The following is an 11,744-nucleotide window of genomic DNA, read 5'->3' as shown; positions in this document are numbered from 1 at the left end:
CATACACATTAAACAGAGCAAAGTTTATATGCAACTGTAATCCAGTGATCGCCTGAAAGTACTGTTGATGAATCTGTTGGAGTTGTGTTGACAATGGCAATCCGAAGATTAGAGTCTTTCCTTGTTTTTCTACCAGAAAGGGAACGACGTAATCCCAGAATGAAGAAATTAATGGGCATGGGTCCATCAATCCATGTAAAAGGCACAGAACTTGATTCAGCATTGTGGAGATGGGCCAATATTTCGATAATCTGAGTATCCATTAGAAAAGTTGGCTCATGGCCTGGTATACCAATTATAGAATTATACTGATGAATAATGCATTTGTCCAGCGTAGGTTGAATTTCAACTTCTAACCAGTTGTTTGTATTATGAAAAATCCATGCAGTGTTTGCTGCCACATAGCCACATGAGACACTGTATTGTTGGGTACCAAGTGTGGGAACAACATTGAAGCCAACAGTTTGTAGCCACTGTACAAGATGAAGAGTGTTGTTGTTCCCACACCACATATCCACTACTCTCGCTGTTAAACCAAGATGTTGGTATAATGTTGTCATAAAAGGTGTATAGGGTAAGGGAAACTGTGGCGTGAAAGAATCGGCTTCAAATCCAACAATTGTTTTCCTTTTGTCTGGTATCTGTTGTTTATCAGTAATAAGCTTTTTGTTTTTAAGGTTTTTATACCTTTTAACAATTGGCTGGACTTTTGTGTTTGCTTTTACACTTGTTTTTTTCTTTTCTGCTTTTACATGATGAACTTCACATATGTTAATGGAAATATAAATTGGCAGATGAAACGAAAAATAGGACGATAATACTCCACTTTTGAAAGATGGTATATTGCATATAAAAATGTTGTCGAGAGTTGAGCCGGCAATGGTTGTTGGGGAATGGATTACCTGCTGGAATTCAAGTGATAGAAATGATCTACTTATTTCACCAGTGCTGTTGTTAAAGTCACCAAGCACAACAATCTTAGGAATGTTGTTAGTTTTACAAATATCAAGCAGACACTGTGGAACATGTAAAAACGATGCAAGAGAGGCATTGCAGTGCCTGTACACAGTAGCAACCATCGTGCTAATTTTGGGAAAGAAAATGCAGATCATTTCATAGTCATCCTTAGCATCAGTTTTTACAATATGGAAGCTGGTATCAATTTTTATATAAACAGCAGCTCCAGCCCCTCTGTCCTGGACACTATTAACAGATTCTAGATTGAATCCATCAACATCATAACATGTCTGATTTGAGTCTTCTCCAAGCCATGTTTCTGTAGCACAAAAAACATTAGGAGAGTAGAATTCTAGCATTTTCTTTACATCTGGGAAATGTTTTCTAAGTGATTGTACATTGTGATGTAGAAGTAAGAAATTATCTTCTCTTTCATTGGGCTGTAGGACAGAGTCTGTGAGTGACAAAACCTCCATTTGATCCAAAGATTGTTTTACACTAGAATCAGCATAAATCACAGAAGGGTCATAGTCAAGTAAATGCAGTCCCTTAAGATGTGTGACCCTACTGAGTGCAACGTATGCCATTCCACCCTTGAAAACTCTTTTGAGCGACACTGCTACTTCCTTGAATGTTTGTCCCTGTACTTTATGAATAGTACAAGCCCAAGAGAGTGTAAATGGGAACTGGAATCTTGTTATATATCCAGTTTTATACGGCACTTTCTGGGACAAGATTCTAAATGGTACACATTTGTCATTGCACGGTTGTGTAGTATTACGAATTCTGTAATTATTACCAATGTGCTCATCGTCAAACTGTAATACAATGTATTCTGGAAATCCGTATGGCATACTTCCATTAACAATATCTATTACTGTTCCAAGTGTTCCATTTACTAGGCCATCGCTTGTGTCTATGTTCACTGTCAACATAACTCTAGCACCCGTTGCCAGTTTCAGTTCAGATTGTAAGCAGGTATCTAAGTTCTCAAAGGGTGTCTGTCTTTGAAACACTTTACCACTTGGTGAATGTAATATGTCAACTGCTGTCATGCTGATTATTGGTTTTCCAAGTTGCTGTAGTTTGGAAAGGTTATGATGACGAACTTGTTCATTAGTAGAGAAGATATGAATTGCATCACTTGGACAATTTGAAGTTTCCAAACGACTTCTCAAAAGATTTTCCACATCTTGATTCATGGGATCATCACGACCCTTTGTTCGAATTATGTTTAAAGCTTCTGCAAAAAGTAAATCCTCTTTCTGTCTCATTATCTTTTGTAATTTGTGCACTTTAAACAAAGTCCACAGATCTTGTGGAAGAGCTCCTGCGTCAACGCAAAGAAGACTTTTGCCAAACACGGGTGGTATCTGGTAGAAATCTCCAACACATAGAACAGATATGCCTCCAAATGGTTTTGAATTCTGCTGCAGGGATTTGATTTGGTTTAGTCTTCCTGATATATATGACAAAACCGTTTTGCTGACCATTGATATTTCATCAATAATAAGTAGCTGAATGTTTGAAAGCCTGGCTCGTAGAGTATTTAAATCATTTTCACCAAGAGGTTGATACTGTGTTTTCATGTTCTTCTTCAATGCAAAGGCTGAATGAATAGTCTGACCATTGATGTTCAAAGCTGCTTTTTCAGTGTAAGCAACTTTAAGAATAATGACATCATCTGGTGTTTCACGTATCTTGTGAAATAATTTGTTTGCCATGTGGTAAATGCAGTGAATGAGCAAAGACTTTCCAGCTCCCGCTCCCCCTGTCAGAAATATGTGAAAATTGTCATGAGAGTTTGAGTGTAACACCTGCAAGCACCACTCTTTTATAAAATTGAGCAGTTCCATTTGTTCTTTATTCAGCAATCTGTACATCTGCAAAAGCTTTTCATCAGTTATGGTATTGGGATTTGGCTCCGTGTACACATTCTGTGAGTATGAATTCTTGTTTGTCTGTGGTGTAGATTTCATTTCAGGAATGTCTACTGCTGAAAGAAACTCTTCATCATCGAGCAATTCCTTTTCTTCTTCGTTTTCAATTCTTTCCTGTTCTGAGTTAGGTGCCACTTGAGCCCATGCTTCTTCCAGTGGAGGCATGTCTTTCATTAGGGACCAAGTCTCATCAAGCTGATCAGTTAGTTTTTGGAATTGTTTCATATTTTCATTAACAATATTACAAACTAACGTCAATCCTAATTTTCCTGTTTCATAGTACTGTTGGAAGGAGTTATACTCAGATGGAAGAAATCTATTTTCTCTGTGAGGACAATATAATCTCAACAAATTAAAATAATATTTCTCAGGATCTTTGGATTGTGAAAACTTTGGATATCTAATGACTGCATCCTTTTTGGTCCTTCTTGTAATTGTACCCATGTTGTGAAGCAGCCGTATTTTTTTCCCAGTCTCTGTCTTTGATTCCTCTTCTAAATCTGCCTCTTCTGTATGGGTGGAGTTTGCTATCACTCTATACCTTGATACAAAAGTTGCTAAACACATATTGGCAAATTCATTTGTCAGTGGCCTTGCTTGATATCTATCCAAGATGCTTGTCATCCATATGTTGTCATCACCACGAGATGCATTGGATTTTATCACATGCATAGGAAGTGTTATTCTGGTATTTTCTGTATCAGTTGGAATCCATACAACATCTCGAGAACAATGTTTAAGCTTTAGACCACAAACTCTGTAGACTGCTTCCATAACACTTATCTCCCGATGGGTGAGATATACATTTCCAAGCTTTCTGAGCTCTTGTATTGCCTCTTCATTATTCTGTCTTGCCTCTCTTTGGGCAGCTTTAATGAGCTCTCCCAATTCTTTTTCTGCCTTGGTAATATAGGACATTATGTACATAATACAGCTATACGGGTCTAGTATAAACTGTATATCCATGTTACCATTCCATGCATGTAGAAGAGCAGGATTATAAGGATTCACCCAACAGTCTTTGGCTTCTCTTCTGTGAACCACTGTAGGTCTTTGTGACAATACATTTAGTGCCTCTTGTAGGATCTCTTGGGTAATGTTACCATGGCTCAAAATGTCTGCTGTGCACAAGTCCGACTCAGCAGTAAGAAGATCCCAAAAATTTTTCAGAATGTCTTTAGCAGTGTTTTTTGACATTTTGTTTAAATTATTTGATTGTTTTGGTTCTATGTCTTCATCTTTGGGTGGACTGGCAATAAATGTTTGCAAGGAGCATGGGCGAGGGAAATTAAAACGACAATCTTTTCCTCCTTTTTTGCATGTTTTTGTGTGTGCTTTACTGTGTAGTTGCACTGAGGAAACTATATCAAATAGTTCCTTATTTTCGTCTTCATTTGGTATTTGACAAGAAATGTACTTGTCAATAAAAGCTGTGACTTCACTATCAGGGGATTTCTGCCATTCAGGGGCATTTTCAATCCAAACTAGTCCATGATAATGTGGCCAACCTCTTGCTTGAAACTCAATTCTTCCAAAAATGTCGGTTACCTTACCAATAGGATTGGATGGACTCATAATGACTTGATTAATAAAATCATGAAGTCTTTTATCAAACATGCGTGTAGCAGTTACAATGTTGCTATTCAATATGTTGTAGTACTGCTGCCAATCAGCGTCTTTAGGAACTTCAATGCCTTGCTGGAGACAAATTGCTTCCATAATTTCTGTCCATCTTCTTTCTGCTGCAGAAAAAGTTATGAAAAATGTAGGTATGCCAAGCTGTTTAAGCATGGCAAAAAGATCTCGCATGGTTTTTTCCCAGTATGCTGGGGAACCGCGAACTGCCTGCAAAAAGCGGTAACATTCATCTTTTTTAAGCATCTTTTTCATTTTGGAAGAATCCAAGAAGGTAGATGAGGTCAAATGGCTCAAATCAACTGACTTTCGCATTGCAACAGAAACAGAAGAAAAGATTTCCTCAAGTTCTGCTGTATACTGTGCAAAAAATATATATTCTGGATCACTAGCAAATCTATGGTCACTTGAAAACAATCTACTGTTGAAATACCGTTTCATTGATATTTTTGTATTGCGTTTGTCTGTGTATGTTTTTTTTCCATTTGGGAAATGAATTGGAAATGCGTGTCCTTCAGAATGGATGACTTTTGTTGGTGTGTTTCCTTCTGCCGGGGCAATACAAAATATGGAGTTTGGATTTTGATCAGCATAATACTGTGTTAAGTCTGATGGTTGAAGAGATGTATCAAGTGGTGGTGCAAAGTCATGAGATTCTTCTGTTGACTCCAACAAAGTGCCCCAAGAGTCTGTTAAAACATGGATTTCCAAAAAACAGTTCAATAGTTTTTACCATCACATTCAGCACTGATGTTGCTTTCATTGTGGTCATTATTTCCGGGTTCAGATTCCTTCTCCTTATCAGCACCTGTTTTGTAAATAGATGTATCAAGTGGTGGTGCAAAGTCATGAGATTCTTCTGTTGACTCTTCTTCCTCTGTGTCGGGATCTGTTGAAAACAAAAAGGCATTATTTAACTGTTTACTTCTGATGCACCAACAAAGTGCCCCAAGACTTCTGTTAAAACATGGATTTTCAAACAACAGTTCAATAGTTTTTACCATCACATTCAGCATTGATGTTGCTTTCATTGTGGTCATTATTTCCAGGTTCAGATTCCCTCTCCTTATCAGCACCTGTTTTGTAAATAGATGTATCATATGGTGCAAAGTCATGAGATTCTTCTGTTGACTCTTCTTCCTCTGTGTCAGGATCTGTTAAAAACCAAAAGGCATTATTTAACTGTTTACACCAACAAAGTGCCCCAAGACTTCTGTTAAAACATGGATTTTTAAACAACAGTTCAATAGTTTTTACCATCACATTCAGCATTGATGTTGCTTTCATTGTGGTCATTATTTCCAGGTTCAGATTCCCTCTCCTTATCAGCACCTGTTTTGTAAAAAATTTACTTAAGTTTTATCATTGTAATATTTTTTCATATGTGTTCATTCAGTTTATGTTAACAATGTAAAGACATTCTTTAAAACACTTAAAACTTACCACTGCTATCTACAGCTGAGTAGTTTTCACTATCATCTAGATATTCTCCACTTTTAAATATATCATCTTTAATTTCTATATCTGAAAAAAAAGAACATTTGTACCATTTTTCATCATAAAGGAAAAAAAGGAATTTCTTCGTACTCCATAAGTTGCTAAAAATGACTAACCTGCAAAGTGTGGGTTTGTTTTCTTTAGAAAATCAAGTGCTTTGAAGATTTTATTAGGACGTACTTCCTGGTAGAGATGATGGCCTTTAAAACACAACTTGCGCTTCAGTTTTACCTTGATGAACGATTCATCAGAAATGTTTCTAGGCAAAGTTGTTGTAACTTTCGTAATATCTGAGCGAACTGAAATTACTGGTCCATGAATTCCTTTTTGTGTATGTTTTGGCAAATTGACTATTTTCATAAATGGAATTACTGGAGATACCAGGTGTCTCTCCAGTTTATTAAGTTCACTTAATTCGGCTCTAACAGTACTTAAATCCATATTGTTAGCTAAGGCCTGTGCTGGAATTTTGCCATTTTTCATGGTCTTGTCACATAAAACACAAATATGTTCCATAGTGGTTGCTGAAAGACTGTTCAGTAAAGTAGATATTTGTGGTTTTTTGTATTTCTTCTTGACAAATTTATGAACCTGCGAACGAAACATAATCCGTCCACATACAACACATGGATAAATCGGATATTCTTTGCATAAGGTTCTAAATTTCTGAAGTGCTCCATCACCATTAGTTAGTAATTTAGCTTTCTTTGTGTGATAGTTTTGTAAACTTTGTTCTCTCTTCCTTTTTCTTGTTTCTGGTATCTGATATTTTTGTTTTTCACATTCTCTTTGTTTTTGTGCCTTTTCCTGAATTTTGTAGTTTTCCCTGGTTCTCTGTTTCTTTTTCTCAGCATTCTCTGGAATACTGTATTTTTCTTTCATACCCTGGTTCTTTTTTTCTGCATTCTCTGGAATACTGTAGTTTTCTTTCATACTCTGTTTCATTTTTTCTGCAATCTTTGGAATACTGTAATTTTTCCTGATCCTCTGTTTCTTTTTCTCAGCATTCTCTGGAATACTGTAGTTTTCTTTCATACTTTGTTTCTTTTTTTCTGCATTCTCTGGAATACTGTAATTTTCCTTCATACTCTGTTTCATTTTTACTGCAATCTTTGGAATACTGTAATTTTTCCTGATCCTCTGTTTCTTTTTCTCAGCATTCTCTGGAATACTGTATTTTTCTTTCATACTCTGTTTCTTTTTTTCTGCATTCTCTGGAATACTGTAGTTTTCCTTCATACTCTTTTTCATTTTTTCTGCAATCCGCGGAATACTGTAATTTTTCCTGATCCTTTGTTTCTTTTTCTCAGCATTCTCTGGAATACTGTAGTTTTCTTTCATACTCTGTTTCTTTTTTTCTGCATTCTCTGGAATACTGTAATTTTTCCTGACGCCCTGTTTCTTTTTCTCAGCATTCTCTGGAATACTGTATTTTCCTTTCATACTCTGTTTCTTTTTTTCTGCATTCTCTGGAATACTGTAATTTTCCTTCATACTCTGTTTCATTTTTTCTGCAATCTTTGGAATACTGTAATTTTTCCTGATCCTCTGTTTCTTTTTCTCAGCATTCTCTGGAATACAATATTGTTCTCTCATGTACTGCTTTTTTCTTTTGGCCTTCTCATCATCTTGATACCTATTTCTTTCATACTGTTTTTTCTTTTCTTTATTTTGTTGGTACCAAATTTTCATTTGTTGCTTTCTTGTAAGTCTCTGTTTCTCAAAGTGCTGTTGTTGTGAAAGATAGTTACACAACCAGTCTGGTTTTTCTGCCTAAAGATAAAATTTTAATATGAATCTTTTTCTGTAATAAAGATGTTTTAACATTTACAAAGAAAAATCAAAAGTCTGGTAATTTTTACCTCAAAACTTGAGTTTTTGTCTTGCTCTGCTGCAGTTGATTGTGATTCATAATTTTGGGTGAAAAGACCTGGTGGGAAATAAAATGCCAAATAAAAAAAATCCATCAATAATACAATAATTTAATGATGCTTAATTTTATATCTCTCTTTACTAATAAAATTGTAAACAAAATAAAATGAAATACAGCAATCATTTCTGATTTATACCTGCATTTTTCGCCAAATTTTCTGAGCGAATTTTCTTTTTCCTTTCTTTGTCTTTTTTTCTTTTGCTTCTCCCACTCATGATTATTCATCATCATTAGCAATTCTTAAAGTAGCCTGAAAAGAAATTTATTTTTAAAAACTAATGCATGACATTCTTATATGCACATAATAAACAGGTTTTCTTTAAATGACACAAATAAAGTACATACATGCATTGATTATCAATATGTATTTTCATAATGAAACTAAATTTCTATGGAACTAAAACATAATGTATCTTCGATGACAGCAATGGGTCTTTAAGGTAAATACTCGCATTCATGTACTTAGCAGTTGAATATTTGAATTAGAAGCTAATTTCTATGAGTTTGAAATTTATACTAGCTTTTTGATAAATGTTATATTCACATAATTTAATATACATGTAATAACTCTCATAGGAATGTACTTATTTCATGAACAAGCAAGTTGTTAATGTTAAAAAAGCAAATGATAGGAATATATATAAACAGTAAAATAAAGATCTAATATTCTTGACGTATACCCTAAAAATATAGATATACATTGCATTAAAAGTAAAACAGAAGAAACATTTATTTTTTTAAATTTTGACTAATATTTTCTAAAATACAGCATAGCATAACAAAGGTATTTCCTAAAGAAAAAAGTCAAGTTCAACAAACGGAATCTTCGCTGCATACTCTGCACATAAATTAAAGGAAATGTCTGTAAAATTAGTCAGGTTAGAAGTTAACTTCTGTTTATAGATATGTTTATTTGTCTTTTGGTGATCCAGATTTCGGATTTGGAGAAGATTTAGTATCTTTAGAAGATACATCACTGCAATCTTGAGAAGAAAGGAAGAAATCATCCTCTTCTAGGTTTTCGATTTTCTTCTTTAAATTTTCAACTTCCTTTTTCATTTCCAAATTTTCTTTTGAAAGTTTAGAATTTTCAATTTCATTCAACTTTATGATTGTTTTAACTTTTCCTTCCATGGCTTTTAATTTTCTTCTTATTTTTTCTACAGCCTTAATAGCTTGTCCACTGTTTTTATTAGAAATGTCATAGCAGACAGCTTTTAGTTCTGTGTCTACCTCCTCTGTAAAGTCTGTTAGGAAAGTATCCAACCTTTGTATTTTTGACGGTGAAGCCATCCTGATCTAAACAAAATTACAATTATAATTTAAAAAAAAAACAGTTAATGGTTTCGCTCGGAACTGAGTGACCTGAAACTACCAAAGGCAATGGAACAACATTAATTTGTTGACTACAGATGGGAGCTAAAATTAAAAAAAATCAAGATTAGTGAATAATTTTTCTCTTTTCCTGTAAATCAAAAAGAGAAATCTTAAACATTTCCAATGTTATCCATGATTCCTTTAAATGTGTTCTCTATGACTCCATGTGTATCTAAGGTAATGAAAATGGAATGAAGAATTCAGGAGGTCCGATACCCAATAAACGTTACAGAGCATTTTGGAACCATTTCAGATATGTAATCATTAACCTCTTCTGCTGGGAAGGTGCAAATCGAAGTCCTAGACATATATTCTGCAAATACCTCATTAAAAATATCATATATGAATCTAAGTACCAGAGTTGTGACTGTTTATAATGAACACACACAGAGACACACATAGGGTGTATTAAAAATGGGAGGTAATGCAATACATCTATCAGAAAAAATAAGGATACAAAAAGGAACTATGGTTGTAAGCATAACAGAAGTTACTATGGTGTCATGAATTATTTATTGAACACCAATTTTTGTGGATTCATGGTTGAGCAGATCAACAAAATGTAAAGTTCATCTAAGAATATATGAAAACAATTTCTATTGAAAGAGTTCTTGTCCAGGAATTAATGTGTCCTTCAAACACTGTGTGTTTGAGAAAATTCATAAAAAGTGGTGTCAATGAAAATTAATGATACCATAATGACAAGCTAATTAGTAAAAGAAACATGCATTGAAATATATCACATAAAAAGCATGATCTTTTAGCCAGGCTCATTGCTATATGAAATATGTAAGTAAAATGTAATACTGAAGTTACAAGGATTTATGGTTTAAAATTTCAAATAAGTTTTTGTGATGAAGTTAAGCAGAAGATGTGAAGCAAGAGCGCATAACAAAACTAAAAGTGACAGAGAAGCTCACTATAATACTACAGTAATTTAAACAGCTACAATAGCAAGGGGTCTGTTACTAGTGCCACCACGAAGAGGATCCTCATTATACATTTGTAGCCAGACATGTATATTAAAGACAGATCATGCAAAGTGAAATCTAATAGTCTACAGTACACTGTGAAAGTTGAAATAAGTTACATTTTGGTAATGATTAGTTAACCAATAATAAGTAGTACATGTCAGTTACATGTTAATTTCCAGACTGTAAATTCTTTGCTAATCTATTTTTTAATAAAAAGTAATGAAACCTTATTTTAACAATATCCAAATATTGTCTATTAGATATCACTTCTCTGTGCAAAGTTTGAATCAAATATATAATGATGCAAACTTTGCTTGGCACCGAATGGATTAGATATATGATAAGAAAGATATGAGATAAAATATGATACTCACTTCAGTAGTTCAGGAAATTTCTTCAATGTATTTTCTTTCCAAAGACCGTGTGGTTTCTGTTGTTAAGTATTTTTTGTGTGTTGGTAGGAAGTGCAACAACATAAGAAGTCACAAACACCCAAAATAGCTGTATTATTATTGTTCTTTGTTTAAAGTTTGAAGTCCTTCTGTCAAAGTATATTAAGAAGTTGAACAATGAAGTAAGCTTGACCTTGAACAACAAAATAGGTCAAGGTCAAAAGTTTTGGTGGTGTGCACTCCTTCTCAATACCATCTACCTATGTTTCAAGTTTTAAGCCTAAATGTCAAAGGGTATTAAAGTTATGACCCAGACAAAATTTTATTATTTTTTTCTTAATTTGACCTTGAGTAAAACAAGGTCAAGGTCAAATATTATTCAATAGTACACCTTAGTGTATAAGTGTATTATTATTGTTCTTTGTTGAAAGTTTGAAGTCCTTCTGTCAAAGTATATTAAGAAGTTGAACAATGAAGTAAGCTTGACCTTGAACAACAAAATAGGTCAAGGTCAAAAGTTTTGGTGGTGTGCACTCCTTCTCAATACCATCTACCTATGTTTCAAGTTTTAAGCCTAAATGTCAAAGGGTATTAAAGTTATGACCCAGACAAAATTTTATTATTTTTTTCTTAATTTGACCTTGAATAAAACAAGGTCAAGGTCAAATATTATTCAATAGTACTCCTAAGTGTATTATTATTGTTCTTTGTTGAAAGTTTGAAGTCCTTCTGTCAAAGTATATTCAGAAGTTGAACAATTAAGTTTTTCTAATATGACCTTGAAATAAAAATTCTAGGTCAAGGTCAAAATTTTTGGTAAGGTTCAACTAGATTATATACCATCTATCTATGATACAAGTTAAAAGTCTGTATGTTAAAGGAGTCTTGTGCTATGGGTCCGGACAATATTTTTTATGAAAAGCTTGACCTTGAAGAACAAAATAGGTCAAGGTCAAAACTTTTGGTGGTGTGCACTCCTTCTCAATACCATCTACCTATGTTCCAAGTTTGAAGTCTAAATGTCAAAGGGTATTTAAGT

The 11,744-nt window shown here is 34.0% G+C and overlaps 1 protein-coding gene across 1 annotated transcript; it reads right to left on the bottom strand.

Annotated features, from left to right (window-relative positions):
• Positions 1-517: 517 nt before the first annotated feature.
• Positions 518-11,399, bottom strand: LOC105330343 (uncharacterized). The gene is made up of 10 exons (XM_066085238.1): positions 8,099-11,399; positions 7,892-7,959; positions 6,146-7,802; positions 5,976-6,056; positions 5,790-5,864; positions 5,534-5,686; positions 5,266-5,421; positions 4,446-4,639; positions 903-3,797; positions 518-526 (listed from the first exon to the last, which is right to left on the bottom strand). Exons 1-10 carry the CDS (start codon positions 8,175-8,177, stop codon positions 518-520), a joined length of 5,367 nt encoding a protein of 1,788 aa, XP_065941310.1. The 5' UTR covers positions 8,178-11,399.
• Positions 11,400-11,744: the final 345 nt, after the last annotated feature.

This window comes from Magallana gigas, chromosome 5, assembly GCF_963853765.1.
Source record: "Magallana gigas chromosome 5, xbMagGiga1.1, whole genome shotgun sequence".
NCBI classification, from domain to species: Eukaryota; Metazoa; Mollusca; class Bivalvia; order Ostreida; family Ostreidae; genus Magallana; species Magallana gigas.
Note: the sequence above shows the minus strand (reverse complement) of the source record. Positions and strands in the feature narration are given on the sequence as shown.

Coding starts and splice junctions, on each gene's coding strand:
- LOC105330343 (XM_066085238.1), bottom strand. CDS start 8,177: ATGAGTGGGAGAAGCAAAAGAAAAAAAGACAAAGAAAGGAAAAAGAAA. Junction 5,687..5,789: donor CATCAATGCTGAATGTGATG/GTAAAAACTATT, acceptor GGTTTTTAACAG/ATCCTGACACAGAGGAAGAA. Junction 4,640..5,265: donor CATCAGTGCTGAATGTGATG/GTAAAAACTATT, acceptor CTTTTTCTGCAG/CAGAAAGAAGATGGACAGAA.